The sequence below is a fragment of the Lepidochelys kempii genome, chromosome 6 (genome assembly GCF_965140285.1).
Source record: "Lepidochelys kempii isolate rLepKem1 chromosome 6, rLepKem1.hap1, whole genome shotgun sequence".
In the NCBI taxonomy this organism is placed as follows: Eukaryota; Metazoa; Chordata; order Testudines; family Cheloniidae; genus Lepidochelys; species Lepidochelys kempii.
Genome location: NC_136385.1, coordinates 27,932,242 through 27,958,291, shown reverse-complemented (window position 1 = coordinate 27,958,291; position 26,050 = coordinate 27,932,242). Strand labels below are relative to the sequence as shown.

General features: G+C 41.5%; 1 protein-coding gene across 1 annotated transcript in view; it reads left to right on the top strand.

Annotated features, from left to right (window-relative positions):
* Window positions 1-26,050, top strand: part of TRPM5 (transient receptor potential cation channel subfamily M member 5) — a 78,311-nt gene that overhangs the window by 36,117 nt on the left and 16,144 nt on the right. The window contains exons 7-19 of the mRNA XM_073350321.2: window positions 1,595-1,659; window positions 4,630-4,821; window positions 6,212-6,314; window positions 8,562-8,680; window positions 9,309-9,659; window positions 10,781-10,912; window positions 11,759-11,882; window positions 14,509-14,654; window positions 15,832-15,944; window positions 16,796-16,891; window positions 20,035-20,293; window positions 21,570-21,688; window positions 22,498-22,630. Of these exons, the coding sequence (XP_073206422.1) occupies window positions 1,595-1,659; window positions 4,630-4,821; window positions 6,212-6,314; window positions 8,562-8,680; window positions 9,309-9,659; window positions 10,781-10,912; window positions 11,759-11,882; window positions 14,509-14,654; window positions 15,832-15,944; window positions 16,796-16,891; window positions 20,035-20,293; window positions 21,570-21,688; window positions 22,498-22,630 (1,952 nt within the window). The remainder of the gene's footprint in view (window positions 1-1,594; window positions 1,660-4,629; window positions 4,822-6,211; window positions 6,315-8,561; window positions 8,681-9,308; window positions 9,660-10,780; window positions 10,913-11,758; window positions 11,883-14,508; window positions 14,655-15,831; window positions 15,945-16,795; window positions 16,892-20,034; window positions 20,294-21,569; window positions 21,689-22,497; window positions 22,631-26,050) is intronic.

Sequence of the window (26,050 nt, the reverse complement as noted above, 5' to 3'; positions counted from 1 at the left end):
GGGCTTTGTCAAGCCTGACCTTAAAAACCTCTAAGGAAGGAGATTCTACCACCTCCCTAGGTAACGCATTCCAGTGTTTCACCACCCTCTTAGTGAAAAAGTTTTTCCTAATATCCAATCTAAACCTCCCCCACTGCAACTTGAGACCATTACTCCTCGTTCTGTCATCTGCTACCATTGAGAACAGTCTAGAGCCATCCTCTTTGGAACCCCCTTTCAGGTAGTTGAAAGCAGCTATCAAATCCCCCCTCATTCTTCTCTTCTGCAGGCTAAACAATCCCAGCTCCCTCAGCCTCTCCTCATAACTCATGTGTTCCAGACCCCTAATCATTTTTGTTGCTCTTCGCTGGACTCTCTCCAATTTATCCACATCCTTCTTGAAGTGTGGGGCCCAAAACTGGACACAGTACTCCAGATGAGGCCTCACCAATGTCGAATAGAGGGGAACGATCACGTCCCTCAATCTGCTCACTATGCCCCTACTTATACATCCCAAAATGCCATCTGTCCTTAACAGAATTACATAGTCCTCTCATTCATATCACTTTTCCATTTATTTTCCCTTTTCCTGCATTCTGTCTTCACATTTTTCTGCATAGTTTAGTCCCAGATCTGGCAAACATGTACTGACATGATTAACTTGATGCACATGACTTATCCCGTGTGATGGCTCCACATCAGGAGAGATGGTCAAAATTACAATTTTTCAATGAAAAAAAAACATTTTTCTCAAAAATTCAGCATTTTTTAACAATACCACTCATCAAAACTTCCCACTATAAAAAGTTTTAGTTGAAAGTTTGAAGTACATTTTTTTAAAATTAAAACCAAAAAACAGCTTTATGCATCTATAATGGTAACCGTGTGCATAGATGCAGTGAGGAGTCTGGCTACAGAGAGCTCCCTTCAGGATTGGGGGCCCAACATCTGCTCAGAGGCTATGGATCAGAAAGTTAAACAGGATCACCCTAATTCCATATGAAGCATTCATGATCCTATTGGAAACAGAGGAACAGCCACCACCATCTTGTTTTTCTAGCATCTAGGACACTGACAGCTTTTTAAGTCAGGACAAGTGGACAATAGTTAGAATCCATTTGCTGTGTATGTTCTAATTGTATTCAACCTAGCATTCCAAATACTGGTTCTTCCAGGGCCTCGCCATCCATCCTAGGTACTTAGATGGCACTCATCACGGTAGTATGGGTGCCACCTCAGAGTCATTAACACCTCACAGTCATTAATGCATTTATCCTCACAACATGCCTGTGAGGTGGGCAGGGCTATTATTCCTGTTTTACAGGCAGGTGCACAAAGACACTAACTGATTGTCCAAGGTCACACAGGAAGTCTGTGGCACAGCAAGGAATTGAACCCTTGTCCCAAGCCCGTGGCTAACACGCTAACCACTGGAAAATAGTGCTTTTCACAGCCTTTGCTGTCAACCATCCTATTGCCTGTGTTCTCAGGGTCCATTGCTCTTGTTTCAGCCCATGGACAATATGATGGCACAATGCTTTCCAGAAGATGGCAGCAACACATCATCATCTTTATGAATGTTAGGAATGTAAATATTTTCTCATCTATTTCACAGGAACAGGTAGCATTGAAATCCCTGTGCTTTGTTTACTGGTAAATGGAGGACCAAAAACACTTGAGGTAAGAAGCTACTTGTGATATTTAAAAATTCATTCTAAAAAATACCCCAAGGAGGTAAACAAATCCATGTTTTGTAACTGTCAAATATTAAATAAAATACTTAGCAGAATGTTTTGCTGGGTGCCAACTACAAATCCAAGTAGTAAGATATTATACAATTTGTATAACAGTTAATTTTTTAGTACAAAAAAATTAAAAATTCAACTTATATTCATTAGCTTCACCAGTACATCCTTTGCTGCAAGAAATAGTGCAGTTTGAACAAATTCAACAGAAATATTGCTTAGTTTTAAAAGTATCCTCAGATCACTTAAGTTTCCTGTCTGACTACACATCTAGTTAACACCGTAGGAAGTGAGCAGTGGAAATCTGAAAAAAAATCTGGTGAATTAGAAATACTAGCCGTTACTTACAAAGCAAGTAAAAACAGATTATTCAGGCATAGGTGCTGGAACTAGAGGTGCTCCCACACCCGTGGGCTTGGAGTGGTTTCCATCATATACAGGGTCTACAGTTTGGTTCAATAGCTCTCAGCATCCCCACTGTACAAATTGTTCCAGCACCCCTGTAGCCAGGCAGCTTTTCCTGGCAATGATCAGACATTGCATATTCAATGCTGCCTCTCAGAACTCAGGGAAACACAATGGCAGATTTGCAGTGCTATGAGACCAGTATGTGCTGGTCTCATAGCATCATATTTCCACCAGATCTTCTCTTTATGGAACAGTGGGCTCAGTGCGGTACACTGCCAACTCTGTCTTAGCAGCGTTTGTAAATTGACCCAAAGATTCAGCTTTGATCTTTTCCCCAACGGCTCCACACATTATGTTTGGAAACAGACTTTCTAGCTGGGTGACATGGTTTTTCTTCAATTTCCATTTTATCTTCACTGACTTCCTGCATAACAGACCATAGAATTTCACCCAGTAATTCCTACGTTGAGCCCAACAGATTGTTTGAACTAGAGCATCTCACTTTAATAAGACAGCTAGCCTTGATTTAAAGATTCTAAGTGATGGAGGATCTACCAGATACTTTGTAAATCTGTTGCAGTGGTGAATGACCCTCACTTTTTTTTTTTTTGAAAGCAAAAAGCCAGCCAGTTAGCTACAAAATCCCCGTTAGTAGTTGTTCTCTACTTGCTTAACCTGTAAAGCGTTAAAAAATCTCTCTGGATAGGTAAAAGGAAGGGAGTGGGCACCTAACCAAAAGGGACAATGGGAAGGCTAGAACCTTTTAAAATTGGGGGGGGGGGAAACTTCCCCTTTGTTTGTCTGTGTTGTTCTCCTGGAGGAGAGACAGGGCTGGAACTATGCTGTAAGAAGCTTTGGGCCAGGTATGAAAAATCATTAGATCATACCTAGGAACTTCTCATTTAAAACCCCAGAAACGTAAGTAGATCAGGAAATGTCTAGGAAGACGCGATTAGGTTTATTTCTTTATGACTTGTGGGATTCCTCTGTGGTAACCTCAGGTGCTTTTGTTTTGCTTGTAACCTTTAAGCTGGACCTCAAAAAAGCTATTCTTGATTCTTAATTTTTGTATTTGCTCTTTTTAAATCTAGCAATAGCCTGAGTTGTCAGATTTTTTTTCTTTTTTTTTTTAAATAAAAATTTACCTTTTTTAAGGACAGGATTGGAGTTCTGTGTCCTAAGAGGTTTGTGCACATGTTGTTTAATTAGCTGGTAGCAACAGCTGATTTCCTTTGTTTTTCTTTCTCAGCTCTTCCCAGTGGGTGGGGGAAGAAAGGGTTTGAGGGTACCCCATAGGAAGGAATTCTGAGGGGAACATTCCTGGGTCCTCAAAGGGGTTTTTGCACTTGGATGGGTAGATGCTGCCACCACCGAAGGTCAGAGAAAAGCTGTAAGCTTGGAAGTTTAATATAAGCCTGGAGTGGCCAGTATTAATTTTTAAAAATCCTTGTGAGACCCCAACTTCTGCACTCAAAGTGCCGAAGTGGGGAATCAGCCTTGGCGGTGTGTCTTTGCCTTGTTTCCTATTTGAACTCTTCTTGTTTCAATTTCCAGCCACAGGATTTTGTTAAGCCCTTATCTGCTATATTAAAGTACCCTCAAGTATCCAAGATCTTCACTCCATATACGCTGATCAAGTCAATTCTTAACCTTCTCTTTTATAAGCTTAATATGGCAGCAATTCCTGCATGGTTGCTGTTGCTGTTGAAAGCCTTGCAGTGCAAACCTATTGATCTTCTTTTGAAATCTTTAGAGAACAAGACTGAGAGACCAAGAAAAGACTGGATGGTGTTGCTCTGGGCTCACCTATGTGCTGGGAATGAATAGCCGATTGTTGTTTTTAACATCACTATCACTTGTAGACAATCATGTATGTCAGGGATTCTCATGTGTTTTTTTTTTTAAGTGCAGGAGGAGAGCTGGCACTGAGGTCTGAACATCTAATGAGGTTGTCACATACCCCACAATATAAAATGGCTGGTAATGAATTACCATTATTTCAGCTAGGATAATATGGTTATAAACCTCTAAAGGATACAACTTCCATGGCCTCCCCTGCACCTCATTGTGATTACATGGCTCTTCCCATCTACTGATATTGTGAAACTCAGCATAAAGGCCACTCTTGGTGGATGTTTTCAGCAGTCTTCTTAAAAACTTCCAGTTGCCAGGTTTCATAGCTGATGCTGAGTAGCCAGATGTAGTGTTCCCTCAAGAAATTTCTGCTTTACAGAACTTGCAGTCAACCTCAGCAGGATTACTGTGCCTCACTGAGGAGTTCCCATGGAATGCTTCTCTTTTTCTTGCGAATTCTGGCCCCAAGATTAAAAAATGGGGATTCTACATCAAGCTGCCAGAGAGTGAATGTTTTTAAACCTTGGTTACCCAAATCAGGATGCTTAGCTAGCTGGGAAGAGAATGGTGGAACAGGGTATAGTTAAGTGGCTATCTTTGTCTTTCCATAATTGCATTCTAAAATGTATTTTTAAAACCACAGAGAATTTGCAGGGGCTTGGAAAACTCTGCTCCCTGGCTTATCTTAGCAGGATCTGGGGGTACAGCTGACATCTTAGCTGCAGTAGTGAATGAGCCACAGCTTATTGTGCCACAAGTTGTTGAAAAGCAACTTAAAGAGAAATTCCCTACGGAAAACTTTTTATGGAAGGACATTCTCCAGTGGACAGCAACAGTAAGTGAACTGGTTTAATATATTAAATGTATCACACTCACAAACTCTGATATTTGTACTTCAGGTAGTTCATCTGGTACCCACTGCCCATATTCAGAATGGCTGGGAGGCTGCTCAGAAATATGCTAGAGAGATACAAATGCTCTGAGATTAATGGCACACAAAAAGGTATCTGAGATCAGAATCAGGCATTCAATTGAGAGCATACTTATTTTGGCTTAGTAATTCAGTTGAACACTTAGGCCTCTATCCTCCACTAAATAGTTTCTGCAAGTAACAGCCACTGCATGGGACCCCCACCGTCCTTCTGGAGGACGAGACACATGATTCAAGCTCTGCAGCTGCAGACGTTCTGCAGCTGTGGAAGACGAGACCCAATTCATGACCTGCAGCTGCCGAGTGGAAGCCTAGATTCTGGATGTGTGTGAATGGACCATTGCTTCTCACCACTCCTTTTTACTCCCACCATCCCCATTCTTTTCCAACAGCAACAATGACAGTTACTCTTAAAAATAAATTTAAAAAAAAAGACTAAAACCCACAAGGCATATAAATTCATAGATCAGAGGGACAATTTCACTGTTTTGCTTGCAGGGACAGTGAGCTTTACAATCAAGATGTGGGGGATAGTATGTACTTCAATGTTCTTTCCTAAATAAACTAGTAAGTGTATAATTCAGCTGAATCTGATCTTCAGATCACCTCCTCTACTGTAATCCACAGTTTTAAAGTTCTACATGTCTGTCCTGTCAGGCAGAAGCTTGCTAGGGCATCATCACCATAGGATGCATCAGTAGCATAATGTCTTCAAGTCTTGGTAGCAGCACTGTAGGAAACTCGAGAGGCAAAGAAGCTCAGGGGAGGAGGAAAAGAAAGCATTTTGTTGACCCGCTGACTGCATATCAACATGTGATAGCTTTTCCACAGAGCAATTTTAGAGATTGTGGCCTTAAAGAAAGGAAAGAGCTAATGGGAGGAAAGATGGCAAGTCATGGAATGGAAGGGTGGAATGGTTAAAACCCACTGCACTATATGTACGAGCTACAGAACTGCTGTCATCAGTCAAGAATGGGAGAGAAGAAGGGTCTTGTACTTACTGCACTGGGACTCAGAGTTGGGAACAGAACCAGCTTTCCTGTTCCAGACTTGCTGTAGGACCTTTTCGGCAAGACACTTGTTCTCTCTGTGCCTCTGTTCCCCCATCTGTAAAACTGGGATAAAAATTTCTCCCTTCCTTCCACACAATCTGCCTTTTCTATTTAAGATGTGAGCTCTTTGGGGCAAAGAGTGTATGCATGTATGTATGTCAACTCAGCTGGGGCCTCTAGGCCTAACTGTAATAACAGTAATGATAGGATGAAGAATAAAACCATTTGTTTCAACCCCATAGATTCAGAACATTGTTTCCCAGCAGCATCTTTTAACAGTGCACAGTTTTGAGCAAGAAGGTTCAGATGAATTAGACACAGTCATTTTGAAAGCTTTGGTCAAAGGTAAGAATCTCTTTTGGCTGGTCTTTATAGTTACTAGATCTGTTAACTCTATATTTGAGATTTGCTCACATTTTGTTTTCTAACCTGAGATTATCTGCATGATAATTTTCAGTGTTCATCCCTGAGAGCTAATTGTGCCTGTGTTATTCCTCCACCAAGTGCACTTTGTATGTACTAAGAGGTCAGGAGACTACAATGTTAAGACTAGAGTGAGAGGAAGCATTTTTAGAATATATTTTAAATTTGAAATGACAAAATTTGGCCAGAAAGTGAATTATGAAAAAGTCAAGCTTCCAATGTGAAACAGTAAAATCCCTAAGTGTCTGATCCAAAACCCACTGAAATATATACAAAGGCTCTCATTTACTTCAGTAGGCTTTAGGTCAGACCTTCAATGCTAAATAATAGCATGATAAAGAAAGTCTCCCACTCAACAAAAAAAAATGATTAAAAAAACTTATATTTCAGTTTTTTCAAAATACTCTAATGGAAGAAATAGACAAGCCAATTCTCTCACTCATAAAACAATCTGTTCAGATGAGTTTGTTTCAGATGATGGGGGTTATTTTTGTAGCTACATATTTTAAATGGAAGGGTTTTTCATTTAAATTTAGATGGACAAGGAGTTACAGTTTGAGGGAGGTTAAATTGTATAAGAAGTTAAGGGAAAGATGGTGAAGTTACCACAAGCCTTAAATAAGGGGCAGTTCATAGTGGCACTGCTCCAGGAACAGGCCAGAGACCAACCTGTGCCTCAGGCTCACAACTGGGTCTCCAGTGGAAAAGTACAGTAGTCTGCACCCCTTTCCCCCTCCCCCATTTCCATGGCACAGTTTACCAGATCCCCCTCCTTACCTGCTTAGAAACACTCACGGGCACATGACAGGCAATTGAGTCAAGGAGGCTCTACCCACTCTCAGCCTACCTGGAGGGGAAGGGACAGCTCAATGGAAGCTGCTTTCCCTCCCATGGGGCAAGCCATGATGTGGGTAGTCTAAGTCTACACAAGGGAGCAGGGCGTTTTACATACCCATGCCTCTTCGCATGAGTGCTTAAAAGCAAGCCAGAATCTCATTCTAAATTAACTATGCAGTTTAGTCTGAGCAAAATCTTCCTACAAACTCTGTGCAATCAGGATGCTCTGCACGATGGCTGAATGGCACGAACATCCAAAAAGCTGGGATGTGGTTTTTACACTGATGTTCAAATGGAGGAAAAAAACACAAACCAAAAATTCACTTATAAACAGCTATTGCCTCCATTCAGAGCCAAAAACACTCTTCCAATAAGGAAACAGTTACACAAAATTAATGTGATAATCCAGTGGCACAAATAGCAGCTTTCATCAAAGAAAAGCCTGATCAATTTTTACATGCAGGACTTGGGTTCCGTATTTACAAAAATCTCGTTTCCACTAACTCAGACCAATAGTAAAATGGCAACAATGGCCAGAAATAGAGAACTAATATCAAGTGTATCTTATTCTTGAAGACAGGAGCAAGCAAAGTGGTCAGCTTGATCAGTGTTCCTGTTTGATGTACAGTCTTCAGCTTGCTTGTAGATGATGCAACAGGGACAATTGGGTATAGGTTTTATCAGATCACACTAGATGTGGTGGAATTTTTTTATGTAATGCTCGCTATCATATTGTGTAGTATATTAACTGATCCATGGTTGCTGTTCACGCCTCTTAGAAATAATAGGCTACGGAGGAACTGAAATGTGTTGGCGATTGTATATTCTGATTAAAGACATTTTAAGAAGCCACACATCAAACTCAGCTTCCATAGTGAAGCTTCCAGTTTTACGACAAGAAGTCTGCACTCTCTATTCTGAAAGAGTTCTATAGCAGCATTGCCATCCATTGCAGTTTGTGTTGGATCATCCCAGATTCAACATGGGGAGGGAGGGGTTCCATATCCTGTGAGTTAATATATTAAAAAATTCCCCAACATACCCTCTTCTGAAGAACATGATTCAGTTTAAAGGCCCAAGAACATGTGTGAGAGAGATTTTTGGCTAGAAAACAACATTCAAAATGTGAGGTGGATGTAAACTTTCAGACCACTGTCTGTCCGGTAAGGGGGGGAAATAAAAGTGTGAGGGATTTCCATGTAGGTAACCCGCAAATCTGTTATAACTGAACAAGAGGTCTCATTATAGTCACACTTTGATTAAACTTTATGTAACGTCCAATTTAACGTAGAGTCAACTGCTGAATGTATGTGTGTTTCCTGTTGTTGGCAGCCTGTAAAAGTCACAGTCAGGAAGCTCAGGAATACCTGGATGAACTGAAGCTGGCAGTGGCCTGGAATAGAGTGGACATAGCTAAAAGTGAAATATTCAATGGAGACGTGGAATGGAAGGTACCAGACTCTACTTGCTCAGATTGTAGTTGCATAAATCCTATCGTGGACAGACAAGATTTTCATGTAGCTTGTGAAACATATCCGATCAGTAGTACTAGAAACTAAATCCCTCTCTTATTCCCCATGTAAGCACAGGAAGTGGCAGTGCGCCTTGTCCTCACACTGCCTCTGTCTTTCTTGACCACAGAGGATTATATCTAAAGAGCCAAGGAAAATTCAGCTGCCGTACCCCTTCTGTCTTTGGCTACTGCACCAAAACTGCCAACAGCCCTTCGGGCATCCTTTTGTTTTGTATTTGTCTAGCAACTAGCAGAATGGGGTCCTGGTCCATGACGGGCTCTTACACACTGCCGCATTACAAATATACGTACAATAGTAACAGGGTGCCCATAAATACTAATTGTGATGGAGTTTTTCCATTATGCACACACTTCTGCTCAAAGACCTGATATGAGGCCGTTCTTTCATTTCACATCAGTCTGGTGGTAGCAAATTTCAACGAGTGCTGATCTGGTCTGGATTTAAACAGTGGGTGAAAGTCTAATTTCCCAACCCTAATCCCCCATGGCTTTCAGCAGTACTCGTAAAATAGAAATATTCCCTTTTGTGTTTCATGGAAATCTAGTCCTGCGACCTAGAGGAAGTGATGATGGATGCTCTGGTGAATGATAAGCCAGAATTCGTAAAGTTATTTATCGACAATGGGGCCAACGTGTACGACTTCCTGACGTACAGCCGGCTTCAGAGGCTCTACTGCTCTATCTCTCGGAAATGCCTCCTCTATGCACTCCTGCTGAAGAAACACGAGGAAAGCAGGCTGACACTAGCAGGGATCACGGGTCAACAACAGAAGGAAATGATGGACGTCTGCCCGCTCTTTAGCCTCCATGAAGTTTCTAGAGTTCTCAAGGATTTTCTTCATGATGCATGTAAAGGTTTCTATCAAGAGGTCAAGCCAGGAAGCAAGAAGAAAGCTGTGAGTTACAGTCAAGATTCACATATTAAACCGCTGTTCTCTCTGTTTTCTGATTTTATGTACAGCTGTCCAGCATTTTGAAAATGAGGGCAGGGCAGAGAATTGGAGAAACTAGACAGTTTTCTCTTTTCTTCAACCAGCTATAAAATTTGTTAAAATGTTTTGAATCTTCCAATTTTTAATTTTTGACTAAAAAAAGGGAGGGATTTTTTGCAAAACATTTTGTGATTCCTCTTTATGCCCCCATCCCTCCCTCCCACCCGCTACAAGGTATTGTATCTTGAATTAAGTTCAAAGTGTAGGGGTGGATTCATAGAAGGGAATGCAGGGATTCAAAAAATATGATCAGTGATTCAGGTTTATCAGTAATTCTGTAGGTCTCAGATCGCTAAACTACAAATTCTAGCAGAATTTCAAGTAGATATGCCAACAACTTCCCAGTTCTTTTATGGATGGAGGAACAAAAATAGCTAACAGACCTTGTCCACCCCAATTTCAGCATGATTATTTATATAGACTAAATCCTCAAAATATTTGAAGAATAAACTGCATTTTATTTTAAGCTATTCTTCATGTGAGGTAAGAAGCAGTGAGGCTGAGCAGCTGGTGCTTGGACTAAAAAAAGAAGGAGCACTCCCGCGCTCATGGACAGGGCCATGTTGAGAGTGGTTTTATGTTTAAATAAAAATACCTTTTGTTGGTTTACCCTGAAACTGAGTTCTTTGCCCCAGTTATGCAGATCCTGGTATAATTCAAATCCAGTTTAGATGAGCTAATCACAGGGGGGTTTTTTGGATGATATTACACACAGAGGGTGAAATCCTTGCTCCAGTGAAATCAGTGGGAATTTTTGCCATAGACTTCAGTGTGGCCAGGATTTCACCCCAAATGTTCTCACACATATTAGGTTGTATCCTGGATACAAGGCCTCTTTTATTCAGTATACAGAATGAATTAATTACTTCTTGATCCTAAGGAAAATCAAAAGGATTTGAAAGTGCTCACACTGCTGATTTGCTGCTTGGATCATGTAGTTGGCACAGACATATCTGACAATATATTAAAAATATAAAATGAAATTATAAAATCAGATTTTAAGTTTTTCTAAAAATGTATTTTAGGATAAAACAAATGCAAAACGATTACCTGGGCTCCTGGATATGAACCAGAAGAGTGAGAATCCCTGGAGGGATTTATTTTTATGGGCAGTACTTCAAAACCGGCACAAGATGGCAAACTATTTCTGGGCTATGGTAAGCTTCAAAATATAACTACTTTAGGCCACTTATTAGCCATTTGTTTTAGATCTGAAATATTAGTATATTCAGTCTTGCAGTTATGAAGTGAAGATATATATGTTTGTCCTTCAAGACATGAGATATGGCTTTTATGGAGTCTTTCACCTCTGAATTGCTTTAGTGTGAATGTAGCTCAGGCTGGTAGTGGCCAGAAGTTACATAAATAATGGTGGGAGCCACAGCTGGTATAAATCAATGCAGCTTCATTGGCTTCCATTAAGCTCTGCTGATTAACACAATATGAGCATCTGGCCCTTGATTTTAATCACTGTCTTCTGGGTAGTCAGTGACCCTTTGCCTCTGACCTCACATTTTGTTCCTTTTCCAGTGGGTTAATTGTGTGTTTGGTTTTCGCACCATGGGGAAGGTAGAGGCACAACAGCACACCCATTACTCATGCTCTGCATCTGTGAGGAAATGTGTTTCTCTGTTTCCACCAGTCACTCTTCTCCTCTTGGCCCTTCCCTGCTGTCTGAAAGTCAGAGCCCTTTAAAGGGTCTCCAGCTGGGTTCCCAACCATGGAGATGACCCCAAAAATCACTAGTCTGAAAGAGGTACTAGAACTACAACTCCCATGAGGCACTGCAACAGCATTTCCAAATCAAGTAATTCAGCCCAAGTTTTCTGTTGCTTGTATTTCTGCCGCCTACCCAAACAAACCAAAACAAACAAACAAACAAACTTAAAGTTTTCCACAGAATCCCCTCCCCATTTTTCAACCAGCTCTAACGGTGACATTCCCATCATTCAGAATCATTAATATTTATCGTAGGCTGCCCCCATCCCCTTTCCATTTTCTAGGGACAAGAAGGTGTAGCTGCAGCTTTGGCAGCTTGTAAGATTCTCAAGGACATGTCCCGACTGGAGACAGAGGCTGAAGTAGCCCGTAGGATGAAAGAAGCCAAGTATGATCAGCTCGCTCTGGGTAAGCAACTGCAGTCTTTAAGATCATTATCAAATATTTAAGATGTGAATGGCACTGGAAGACCAGCTAGCAAAAAACATCTTAAAGTAATAACAGGCATGCTCCTAGGAGTACCCCAACCCTTTTGAAGCTTTGCCAATCCCAAGCATTCAGATATCACAAGTCAGAACCACCTCCCTCCCCACCAAAGTCACAAGAGTAACGTATAAATTATAAGATTTTAAACCATTATTTTTGCTCTACCTTGTGATTTTTAAGGCTTTAGAGGAAACTGGCCAGCCCCAATTTAAGTGGGACCATTTCAGGTTCAAAGTACTCTCTGAAATACACACACAAAAATGCAGGACCCCTGCTGGGCACTTGAAGTGGGTACACCCACTAGCCCTTCCTAATCTCCAGGGTGGGGAAGCTGCCTCTCCCTTCTAACCCTGGCTTTATCATTGTGTCTCTGTCTCTCTAAATCATGCTCCCAAGGCCCTCACAAAATTAGACTCTCAAGATTTCCAGTGCTTGCTGGTATTGCCCAAGCTGAAATTACCGTAAGAACATCCTCTCTCACTGCATTTTGATAACTTAAAGCTCCTGATCCTAGACGAAAGCAGGAAGTACAGAGGTGTGTGGAAGTGGCAGATGAAATAAAGAGGTAGCTGAAACACTTTCCAACCTCAAAAAAGCTTTAAGTATGGATTTGGAAGTCTATTCGATAGCTTGGGTCAGTTCATTATTCAAACCAGTTCAAGTGCCCTGTAGATTTACTCCCCAGCCTTGTGGCAGCTGCATAGATGCCAAGGCAAAGATTTTGAACACGTGAAACCAACCAGCTTGCTAGATTTTAATTTAACGTTCCAAATGGCAGCCAGAATTAAAATAATCACCATCAAGGATACACGACAGATCCCAGCAAAAGCCAGGACCGGATTAAGCAATCCAGGGCCCCAGGCACACCCTGGCACACAATGTTGCCCATGGCTTTGACCTTCTAGTTGCAGCCTTGATGGCAGGAGTGCCATAGGGAGACGTCCCCCTTCCTTCAGCAGCATCTGTGGTGGCAGCAGGGGAAAGATGAGGGTGGCATCACATGGGTCCCCTGGAACTTCCACCAGCAGCTGGGTTTGTCTGACGGGGGGTGAGCCAGGTCTGCTGCACTCTTCTCCTCCACGGAGTTCTCTGTTAGGTGGTGTTGGCAGGGCCCTAGAGCAACAAGGCTTTGGCTGCATCTGCACTTGGATCTGCGGGTGGGATTTGCGGGTTGCGTAGATGTACTGACACTAGCTCTGCCTGAGCCAGCGCAACAAAAATAGCCCCATAACCCCAGTAGCCTGGGCAGTGGTGGTGGCCTGGGCTAGCCGTGCCAAGTGAAAACCTGCCCAGACCCCTTTGGTACGTACTGCGGGCAGCTAGTCTGGGAGGCCATTGCCTGTGCTATCATAGTTACACTGCTGTTTTTAGTGTGTTCAGCTGGGTGCGAGCATGAGCATAGTCTGGCAAACATCACTGAATCCATTTACACAAGGGTCACATTTTCCAGGTTGCCTTTGCAATCAGGAGGGCTAGACATTTTTTGTTTCTAAAATCAGAACAGAGACTCTGGGGCAATCACATGAATGCTGGAGTCCTAGACAAAGGACTGTAGGGCCACTGAAATCAATGAAAGTCTTTCGATTAACTTCATTGGCCTGGGATCAGACCAACAGTGCCTAGAAGTCTTAATCTGGTCCTGACAACGATATGTACTTCAGTGAGCATATTCAAGGGATGCTGCAAAATAAACTCATATCAAACTATAGAAAGGCAACTTCAAAAAACAGTGACATTGTGAAGCCAAAGTGATTGAGATGATGAAGGCTGGGATAGGAAATGCTCTAGAGTGGTGGTGGGGGGGGGAAGGGATGAGAGATCAGTAGAATGACAGACACAGTAACCAACCCAGACACAATGAGCACACTGTGACTTACTTCTGCTGGTGTGCTCATTGCCATAGCAACCAAGCACTAAGACCAAAGGCCAGCTCCTGTTAAAGAATTTTGCCCTAAAAGGGCCAATGTTGGTGTGCAACATGTCTGTGGCTTGAAACCATGGTTAGTTGGGTAAGGCCTGATATTGAGCACCCTCATTTCCCTTGGATCACCCATGGGAGTGGAGGGTGCTTGGCACCTTAAAGAATCAGGTTCTTCAGTGTGTAAGAAAACCTACCAGAGTTTGGTTTGTGCTGGATACTGCATTAAATTCTGCATATGAAGTGGCTTCACAGTTGGGCCTTTAATGTGTATTTGTGTGCTTGTAAAAGGGGCTTTTATGTCATCTGTGGAAGAACTGAGGGACAATATATCAATAAAAAGTCAAGTAGGTGTGAAAAAAATTAAACAGACTAAAGGCTGAGAAGAAATCATGTAGTCAAGAAAGGGGCAATGAATGGGCACCTAAGGGGGATGAACGATTTCTGCAATAGCTTTTTGTAAACACTTACATTTAAGGAGACATTTTCAAAAGCATTTTTACCACAATTCCCTGAATATTGACTCTTTTCCCAAGAGAAATATACAAGTTCTCTCTCCTGCCCCAGTGTGTATGCACAGATGTATTTTCCATGACAGATCCACAGCTCTACATTTCCTTCGCTTGGCAGAGCTATTCAGTGAATGCTATCACAACAGTGAGGAACGAGCTTTTGCTTTACTGGTGAGGAAAAACCAATACTGGAGCAAAACCACCTGTCTCCACTTGGCTACAGAAGCAGACGCTAAGTCTTTCTTTGCACATGATGGTGTCCAGGTGAGCAAAATGCAAGGAGATTCCCTTGTGACTTTCTAGGGGCAGGATTGTACTTTTAGGCACAGCCGTGAACAAAAGAGGAGTTCATGTATAAACTGCAACCCCCCAAGAAACATCTCGCTGAGGCACAATTCCTCCAGTGCTCCCCTGAAGCAACAAGAGATGGGAGTATTCTACTGCAGTGCATTACTCACCTCCTTGTGTCCAGTCAGGCCATCAGTGGAGAAGAGGTCAAAGCTCTGGCTCCACCCACTCCCTGCTTTCTCCCACCCAGTTGCTCACAGAAGAGCACTGGGAATGCATCTGCTATTCTCCATTTCACAACTGAAGCCAGGATCTGAAAGGATTGAATGAAGCTGTACAGAGGTGTGGGGTGACTCCATCACATGGCTGAGTTAGGCCAAACAAAGTTTCTTCATGACAAAGTTAACTCAAATTATAACTCGGGGTGCCTATTTTGGTTGGACATATTCCTGGAGGTTTCATCACATGACACAATCTTTAATGAAAGATTATTTTTTAATTCCTGGAGACTCCAGAGCAATCCTAGAGTGCTGATAACCCTAATTATAACTTAAGCGTTACCCTTAACTTGAGGTCCTGTCCACCCACAAAACCAATAAGTGAAGTGTGGTGATGCTTTTATCTCAAGTTTGCTGCCCATCAGGGTGTGTTGGCTACAACTCATCAGCCCAACTCATCAGCGACTGTCACAGTCACTCTGTAGCATGGACACAGGCTAGCTCCGCTCCAGTGCCGCTAAGTCCTCCAATGTCTTCCTACAATCCCCCATCCTGTCCCTTCCCCACATGTGCCCAGAAAGGAGATACATTCTCCTGCAATTTGCCGTGAAAGAATTCATAGATCAGATCAGCTTACTGCCGCGCAAAGAACCATGGGATATGTCCCCCGAAGTCTTAGTGCCATACATGAACAAGAGCCGTGCCAGCCTGGACATGGCTGCTTTCCCTTGAGCTAGGTTATCTTGAGAGGAGTAAGAGAGTGTCGACAACTGGAGTTAACTCTGCAGCGAAGACATGCCCACAATCTAGTTTTAGATAGTGTTTCCTGTCCCACCCTTCAAGATTCCATAGAAGAAAAACGTGATTTAGCTGCACGTTCACTTGCTTTGTGTCAAAGCCAGGCTTACTTTCTGTTCTTTTTCTTTGACTTTCAGGCCTTCTTGACAAAAATCTGGTGGGGAGACATGTCAACAAGCACGCCAATCCTGAAATTAATCTGCGGGTTCTGGTGTCCTCTTCTAATCTACACTAATCTAATAGCATTCAGGTATAAACAAAACGTGTGTGTGTGTAAAAGCTGTCCCGGAGGGTGGGAAAAGAATCAGTAAGAGACAAATGAAAAATATATTGCACACACAGAAATAATCACAGAAAGAAATGAGGGTGAAGTTCCCTCTGGGCAGAGGAGCCAGCCATTAAGCCCTAGGGGTACGTCTTCACTGCTGCTGTGAGATGTCATTCCCAGCGTGGGTAAAGAGACTCATGCTAGTTCTGCTCGTGCTAGTGTGCTAAAAGTAGCGTAGATGTCGCAGGACAGGCAGGAGCTCAGCACAGGGCGGGCAGGCAGACTTGAACTCAGGCAACTAGCTCAAGCCACCACCTGTGCTGCAATCTCCAGCGAAGCTAGTGTGAGTCTGGGAATCACACCTCCCAGCTGCAGTGTCGACATAACCTAAGAAGCCTTAAGTGATATTTAATGGTTGCACGGGCCTCGTGCAGCCCCTTACTATGCTTAAAACGTGAATGTATTCTCCACTTGTAAGGTAACTCCCTTTTCTTCATGTATAATAATGCCTGCATCTGTAATTTTCACTCCATGCATCTGAAGAAGTGGGGTTTTTTTACTCACAAAAGCTTATGCCCAAATAAATCTGTTAGTCTTTAAGGTGCCACCGGACTCCTCACTGTTTCTGTGGGTTCCCTTCTGTGCTGGATCTTCAGCTTGTCCCCTACAGGGTGTGAAATACATAGCCTGGCAAGTTCTCTCTAGCCACATAAGAGCCTCTTACTGGGGAGAGATCCCAGGCCAGGCTGCTGTAATATAGCTGCATAGCCCTCAGTTCAGCAGTGAAGAGCTGCCTTCCATCATCTTTCAATAATAATTATATTTTCTTACAGTGAGCAAGTACAATCAAAGAATGAGCCAGAGACATTCAGAGAGCTAGACAGCCTAGACACAGAAAGGACTTTGCTTTTTTCCAAGGAGGGGGATAGGTAAGTCTGAGTCAATCCGTTAATATCGTTTGGAAGTTGAATTAAGACAACAACAGTCAAAGCACAGGACATTTCTCAGGGATTAATGACTAGCTGATAACCCAAAGGGCAGCTGAGGTGCCCTTGTCAGTCAATCCTCAGGAAATGCCCTGCCAAGGTTGTTATAATTATTACTGCATAAAGGGAAATGGGGAGATAAATAGGAGCATGGAGTTATTTTTAAATGAACAAAGCAACTTCAGTCAGTCTATACAGCTCATACCCACAGAGCTGATGGCTGGCGTATTAGCCAGATTCTCTCAAGTCTCCTCTTAGCATTTCATTCAGAGAATTACAGCTGCTGTGTATTGGATTTAAGGCCTAAAACTGCACAGGCCTGAGTAGCGAGCTGCTGAAAGACATGCAGAAAGCAGACTCTGAACTCATTCAACTTTGGGATCTGAACTTTCTGATACTTTATCCCTCTGTACCCAGGTCTTCACAGCCAAATCCACAATAATTATGTTTAGTATAGTAGCACCTAGCATTTCTATCCCAATCAGAATCCTCTCAGGCTAGGTGATAGACATACATATCATCAGAGACAGGCCTTGCTCTGAGATGCTGAGGGTATAGCTACGCTGCAAGGGAAGGCTGTGATTGATTGTTAGCCCATGCTGAACTCATGCCACCATCTCTACCCTGCTGTTGTTGCCCATGCTAGCTAGATTAAACCTAGGACAAGTATGTCTACCTGTGCTACAGTCACACCTGCCCTTATAGCATAGGCATATCCTTTATTTATAAAGAGACAAGATGGAGGACTGGAGAAAGCAAGTATGATCATCCCCATTCTGCAAATGGGATCCAGGCAGAGGGAGATGATTTAACTTGGCCACAGACACACATCAATTCCACAGCACAGCCAGGTTTCAGAGCAGCAGCCGTGTTAGTCTGTATTCGCAAAAAGAAATGGAGGACTTGTGGCACCTTAGAGACAGCTCTACAGCTCATGCTCACGAAAGCTTATGCTCAAATAAATTGGTTAGTCTCTAAGGTGCCACAAGTACTCCTTTTCTTACAGCAGAGCCAGTGATTGGACCCAGATCTTCCGAGTCCCAGTCTAGTGTCTTAATCACAAAACCATCTGTTTTAGATCTGAAGGTGGCCAAGAGGTTTTCACCATACATCAGGAAAGAGATATTCTCCCTGTGATAAGTACACAACTCCCACGGATGCTAAAGGGAGCTGAATGCCTGGATCAGACACATGCAATTCAACAAACGTGATTAAATCATCCATATATTTGATTTTGTTTCACTAGCATTCTTTGAAAGGTCTGAACAACTGAAGTTGAGGGATTGTCATATAGTGAACAGAGTCAGAACTCTTTGTTTCTATTCTTAATTTTGACATTGAATTGATGACACTTTGGGGAAAAGTCACTAGTTTCTCTGCTTCATCATCCATAAAATGGGTATAATAGCACCTCTATCTCTCTCAAGAAAGCAGTTATTAATTCATGTCTATGAAATGTTTTGATGTCCTCATATTAAAGGGAGGTATATTGTTCTTGGCCAGTATGTTTTCTGTTCCATGTGTTATTGTCTCAAGAGTTTATGTTAATATGGGATTTCTCTCCCTCCCATGTCTGTTTCTTTTTCTGAATCCCAAGTCATAATTATGTGTTTACGACATCTGCCTGTTGCCATGGGAATGGCTGTGCTCATGTAATAAATTTAGTGTTATGACAACTGCTCCCTAGAGAATCAAGGGAGAACAGGCTGGCTATGAATTAAAATATTTTGAAGTTAGAAATAGTACCAGGAGAAATAAAAACCTCATGTAGAATCAATTGCTTTGTAATTTGTTTGAGATGCAGAGGAAGTTTTCCCTTAGTGTGCACATCCCTTTTTAAAGAGTGTTCTCCTTCATGTCAAGGAACACAAACTTAAAGGTGCAATAACATCCTTAGTCTATGGACAGCAACTTAGATGGAAACAAGCACAGCCAGGGGAGACACTAAAGTTAAAAAAAGAGAGAGAGAGAGAGAGAGAGAGAGAGATTTTACTGAATCAGATTGCTGCCAAATATGAGGGTTTTGCATTATATGCACAGAATAACTTACTTTTACACTGTATAGCACTTTATATACTAAAGAACTGCGGCATGTTTTGCAGGTATATGGCCAGATTTTCCATCAGTTACCATAACACTCAGTCAACCACAATACAGTCAGCGCTTACATTAATAACTCACAAGCCTGACTTCTTTACTGAGAACTCCTGTCATACTTTTCAGTGATTCACTATAACTTTAAGCTTAGGACCAGACTGAAATACTCTTACTCGTATCGAGTAGTACCTCACTTCTTGAATAGTTCCATTGATTTCAGCAGCACTACTTCAGAAATAAGGTACTACTCAATGTGAAAAAGGGTATTTCAGTCTGGTCCTAAAGGAACACACATGTTTAAAATCCTATATTTTAAAAGAAAGTCCTCACCTGTGTGAAAAATAGTACCTTGGTTTATCAGAAACAAAATAATTTTTAGAATATACATTTACTTGTCAGCATTGATGGTGTCTGTTCACTTTTCACGTCTCGCTCTCATTTTGAACAATGAATAGTAACTAATCTGTTTCCCTTTTGGTCCTCATGCACTAGTATGATGCTGCAGTGTTCGTGTTGCAAATGCTCAAGGGGTATGTTTAAATCCTAGCCCTCCTCCAAAAAAACAAAAACAAAACCTAAACACACACACACACACACACAAAACCAAAAAACCAAACCCTAAGCAAACCTATTCCACTGTACTGAAAAGGAAATACCAAGCTAAAGGAATGAAAACATGTAATAGGTTTGGTACAGTTTTGTTTTAAAACATACAAAGCGTAAATGTTGCCTGTCAGTGTTTCTACTATGACAAGGTGCTTCCAGTGACTTCAAGGAGAACTTAGACTATCCAGAGCCAGATCCTCAGCTGGCATAAATCAGTATTGTTCCACTGGTTTCAATGGAGCTCCTCTAACATGCACCAGCTGCAGATCTGGCCCTCATTAGCTCTGGGGAGACCCTCGGCACTGCACAGGATCAGGCCCAGTGTTTTTTTACAAACAGACTTTAGGAAACTGTCACTATAATTTGCTCTCTTTGTTTTACAGGGTAGATGTCAAAGTAGAGAAGCAGAGGTCTGCTGAAAACATAGCATGGGCAACGTTCATGTTTACTCGCTGGAAAAAGTTTTGGAGTGCCCCTGTAACAGTGTTTATGGGGAACGTTATCATGTATTTTGCTTTTCTGTTTCTATTTACCTATGTCTTGTTACTGGATTTTAAACCAGCACCACCTGAGGGTCCTTCTGTTAAGGAGATTATACTTTACTTTTGGGTTTTTACATTGGTCTTGGAAGAAATCCGACAGGTCAGTAACCTCCTACATACCTTCACAATAGTGTGCTAAATTCAGGTAGTAAGATTCAGAGTTGATTTACAGGCTATGTAATCCCATTGTCTTCAAGAGGTGGAATGTCAAGGACAGCTTCATGTAGGAAAGCACTGAAATTTTTTCATTGCTCTGCACCTTTTCATTACCCAGAGCAGCCTGTTTATTTCCTCCTCACATACACCCAGCTGACATGCCGGTCCTCCATCACACAGAGCTGCAGCTCTACACTTGTTCTTCCAGGAGAAGCTCCAGCTGCTACCAATATTCTAGGTAGTTTGCTGATGCTCTGGAATTGGTGAGTCCTTCCTCTGGTCTAACAGCTATCTGTTTACCTATCCAGCTCCACTCACCACAACCAAGCTCCGTTCCCGCCGAATGGCTAATCCGCCCTACTTCCTCCTCATGGAGCGATCCCATCTACCACTGTTGTGCCTCCCACTTCCTCCAGAATTTTATATATATTTATATTCAGGAGTGAAGAGGTTAATGAGTTTGCCTCTTAAACAGTTTAACTTTTGTTTTTCTAAAATGCTTTTCAGTTCAGTCCATTAGGCTATGTTTAGATTTTTTAAAGATTTCTCCATTAATCTTGCAATTGTTTTTAGAATATCTTCAGCTGCCTGGTTTAGCAGCTGAAATGGTGTGTCCACAATACTGTAGGGAACTACCTAGTTTGTATATACACAAATGGCCTCTATCGGGGAGTACCTGGACTGCTTACCTTGTTGTCATAGACCCTGACCCTAAAAGAATTAGTGGGCCTTCTCCTTTAGCTCAAGAAGTAGGGGGCCAGTGCTCCTGAAGTATGAGGATAAGGGTTATAGCCCCACTTTTACTAGGAAGTTCTGAATGGCCAGGGCTTGCAACATGGTGAAAGCTCAGAGGGTAGCCACCAATTTGTCACAAATCAGATGAGCATATTTTATAGAGGTTATGTCGGACTGTTGTATCCTGTCACACTGAGGTGATCAGAGAGGATGTTTGGGCTGAGGATTGTTTGTAATACATCCGTAAAACATCAAGAGCCCAATGTTGTAGACATGGACACCTAAGTAAGAGAACCAACTGCTGTCTGGATACTCAAAGCTAGTTAGTGGCAGTTTAAGCATTTTTTTAAGAAAAAGCTGAGATGCTCATGTAATCACTTGACTTGAGGAGCTGGGGCTTGCAGAAAAACAGCAAACATCACAGGACTCACACTAAAATCACAAGAGCTGGCAAGCTAACACGGACAATTGTTGCTCCCTTGCAGAGTTTCTTTACAGATGAAGACATGAATTTAATTAAGAAATTTAAACTGTATGTGGAGGATAACTGGAATAAGTGTGATATGGTGGCCATCTTTCTGTTTATAATTGGAGTGACCTGCAGGTTGGTATCTTTCAAGAGTTTTGCCCCTGTATCTGTTTCATGTGACATGGTCAGATATCTCGAATATGAAGCCAGGTAGGCATGTACTATAACAAGAGATCATAGAATATCAGGGTTGGACGGGACCTCAGGAGATCATCTAGTCCAACCCCCTGCTCAAAGCAGGACCAATCCCCAATTTTTGCCCCAGATCCCTAAATGGCCCCCTCAAAAGAATTGAACTCACAACTCTGGGCTTAGCAGACCAATGCTCAAACCACTGAGCTATCCCTCTCCACTAAACTATTCCTGCCACCGTCCATGGGAGGCTCATGCATGCATCTAAGGGAAGGCTCTGGTGGCTTTTATTTTTCATCAGTTTTGAGACAGTAGAGTCTATATTGGTGGTAAGTTGGGCTGAAAGCACCCCTCTGTGAGCTCTAAACTTCCACTGGGCTAAAGAGGCTGTCACACAGACTACAGAAAAACGTATCTGGAACATAGAAACACTTGCACAGGGAAACATCATTTCCTCTTTGAGACAACATCAAATCGATGTACTCTCTTGTCTCACCTCTCTGTAGTCCTAGTGGTTAATATGGCCTCACACAGCTGACATGGGGAGGCTGGTGTTCCTGCAGTGGCTGGGTGCTTCTCATTGGCAGATGTTACATTCTTTTTACAGTGGGATGGTTGTGGCTCATGTGAGATACAAGCCCTAAGCACACATCCTTTCCTTGCCTGGATTCTACATTGAATCAATATGTATAACTCTATAAACAAGGTATCTGGGTGGTGTTTGAGGCTGTTTCATTCGGACTGTTTTGCAGAATGCTGAACTCAACATTTCAAGCTGGCCGTACAGTACTTGCCATTGATTTCATGGTGTTCGCTCTGAGACTGATACATATTTTTGCCATTCACAAGCAACTAGGGCCAAAGATCATAATTGTGGAAAGAATGGTGAGTATGAGCTCTCCCAAAGAGAAATTCTTGAGGATTCTGCAGTGAAACAAACAAAACAAAAATTTGAGCATTATAATTTTAAGGAAGTCAGTGTATAACTCTTCTTTTTTTAAAGTGCTCTAGTTTGGCTTATATTGTAGCATCATTAAGAGTTATTATCAGCCAGATGTGGCTCCTCTCAAAGAGGTCTGTAGCACATACATTTTGGATCCAATTCAGCATTGCCTTGCACCTTGTATAGTCATTTACCCCAATGCATTTTACACCCAGTTAGCACAGCTGTAAGTGATTATACAAAAGTGCAGGGCAACTGTTAATCGAGCCCTTTGTTTCTTTCTTCTTTGTTCTACCCTGCTTTACTCCTTTACAATTTGGGAGGCTGTGCAGTGAGATTGCCATTTCTTTCTCCTTCCCCACTGTCCTGGTCTCTCTTTTCCTGTTCCCTTTCGGTTTAAACATAACTGCTTGTCTGGTTCAGGAGTTGGGGCTCCAATCCTCAGAGGTATTTTGGCTTCTGAGTCCTGTTGATTTCAATGTGAGTTAGGTGTTTATATACTTTTGAGGAGCTCGGCCTGTGTTCTTTTGGAGCAAAGAATCTGAAATGGGAGACAAGCCAGTTACAGAAGAACTCTACCATTATGTCAGTGGCAGGGAGGCACATAGCCCTGTAGAGATAATCTGGGTTAGTGCCTGGCAGAGGTAGGAGCTGCTTTCTAACCATAATTTATAATGAAAATGTGTTTATAAGGCAGAAGTGTTGATACAGTGTTTTCATTTACTACCCTACAGCTGCAGGAAATGTACAAGAGTTCCAGTTACCACACATGGGTACAGACTTGAACAGTTTGGGGATTTTTATTTGGGTATGTTAATCATATAGGTCAAACAGCACATGTTAATAATTAACATGGAGTTAATCTGACTGCAAATACTAATATAGCCATCTACAAACATTTGTTTCCCATCCTAGCTCACCCTAGGGCTCAGCAGAAACTCTATTTTAGACAAGGCTTAAGATTAATAAACTTAAAAGCTACCAGACTGTTCACATCTGTGCACCAGTGGAATAACTGGAATACTTATGTCCCATTGCTTGAAGTACCAAGAGGATAAATGAAAACCACGCATTCATGCTTGTGTAGTATCACATACACAGTACTCATAGGTTTTTATTGCAAATTATGCTTACAGAATGCAAGTGAGTAACTTACAGCTGCAGCTCCCACCTCCTCCAGGCTGAGCACTAGGCTAAACCATCACTATGAACAAGTGTTTGTGCAGGGTCTACTACATTTATAATAGAACTGTCAAGCAATTTAAAAAAATTAATCACGTGATTTATCACACTGTAAAACAATAATAGAATGCCATTTATTTAAATATTTGTGGATGTTTTCTACATTTTCAAATATATTGATTTCAATTACAACACAGAATACAAAGTGTACAAAGCTCACTTTATATTTATTTTTTATTACAAATATTTGCACTGTAAAAAACCCAAAAGAAACAGTATTTTTTAATTCACCTCATACAAGTACTGCATTCAATCTTTTTATCATGGAAAGTTGAATTTACAAATGTAGAAATATGTACAAAAAATAACTGCATTCAAAAATAAAACAACATAAAACTTTTGAGCCTACAAGTCCACTCAGTCCTATTTCTTGTTCAGCCAATCACTCAGACAAACAATTTTGGTTATATTTGCAGGAGATAATGCTGCCCACTTCTTCTTGACAATGTCACCTGAAAGTGAGAACAGGTGTTCTCATGGCACTGTTGTGGCCGGCGTTACAAGATATTTACATGCCAGATGTGCTAAAGATTCATATGTCCCTTCATGCTTCCGCCCTACTGATGGGTTCTGCTCGATAACAATCCAAAGCAGTGCAGACCGACACATGTTCATTTTTATGTTCTGAGTCAGATGCCACCAACAGAAGGTTGATTTTCTCTTCTGGCGGTTCGGGTTCTGTAGTTTCCACATTGGAGTGTTGCTTTTTTAAGACTTCTGAAAGCATGCTCCACACCTTGTCCCTCTCAGACTTTGGAAGGCACTTCAGATTCTTAAACCTTGGGTCGAGTGCTGTAGCTATCTTTAGCAATCTCACATTGGTACCTTCTTTTCGTTTTGTCAAATCTGCAGTGAAAGTGTTCTTAAAATGAACAATATGTGCTGAGTCATCATCCGAGACTACTATAACATGAAATATATGGCAGAATGCGGGTAAAAAAGCCCGAGACATACAATTCTCCCCCAAGGAGTTCAGTCACAAATTTAATTAATGAATTATTTTATAACGAGCATCATCAGCATGGAAGTATGTTCTTTGGAATGGTGGCCAAAGCATGAATGGGCATATGAATGTTTAGCATACCTGTCATGTAAATACCTTGCAATGCTGGCTACAAAAGTCCCATGTGAATGCCTCTCACTTTCAGGTGACATTGTAAATAAAAGGCGGGAAGCATTATCTCCCGGAAATGTAAATAAACTTGTTTCTCTTAGCAGTTGGCTGAACAAGAAGTAGGACTGAGTGGCTTGTAGGCTCTAAAGTTTTGCATTGTTTTGTCTGAGTGCAGTTATGTAACCAAAAAAAAATTCTACATTTGTAAGTTACATTTTCACAATAAAGAGATTGCACTCTAGTATTTGTAGGACGCGAATTGAAAAATATTATTTCTTTTGTTTATCATTTTTACAGTGCAAATATTTGTAATAAAAATAATATAAAGTAAGCAGTGTGCACTTTGTATTGTGTTGTAATTGAAATCAATATATCTGAAAATGTAGAAAAACATCCAAAAATATTTAATAAATTTCAATTGGTATTCTATTGTTTAACAATGCAGTTTAAACTGTGATTAATTACAATTAATTTTTATTGCAATTAATTTTTTTGAGTTAATTGCATGAGTTAACTGCGATTAATCAACAGCCCTAATTTATCATTGTGTTAAGTCACACAATCAATTAACATTTTACAAAGTGAACAAAAGCTCTAGTCTAGAGAAGGCCATAAAATATTAACTTAATCCTGCTCCCAATCCAAGTCAATGCAAAAAACTCCCAATATCTTCAGTGGTACAGGACTGAGCCCTACATCAAAGAAAGAGAACTGTATTTCACTAAATGATATTGGCTACAAAGGTATATCAAATGGGATAACATCAGACTTTTCCCCTTGAATAGAAAGGCAAGCCAAAACTGCCTGTTAACTCCTTTTTCCTCTTGCTGTAGCACTAGTGGTTTCTAAAATAGGGCAAATCCACTTATTTAATGAAATTCAAATAGCAAATGAAGATCACAAAGAAATATTTCGAGATCATCGACTGCTCCTTTTTAGCAACTGCAACATCACAGTCCCCATGTATAGACAAATTTGGAATGATCTCAGACCACAAAATAAATTG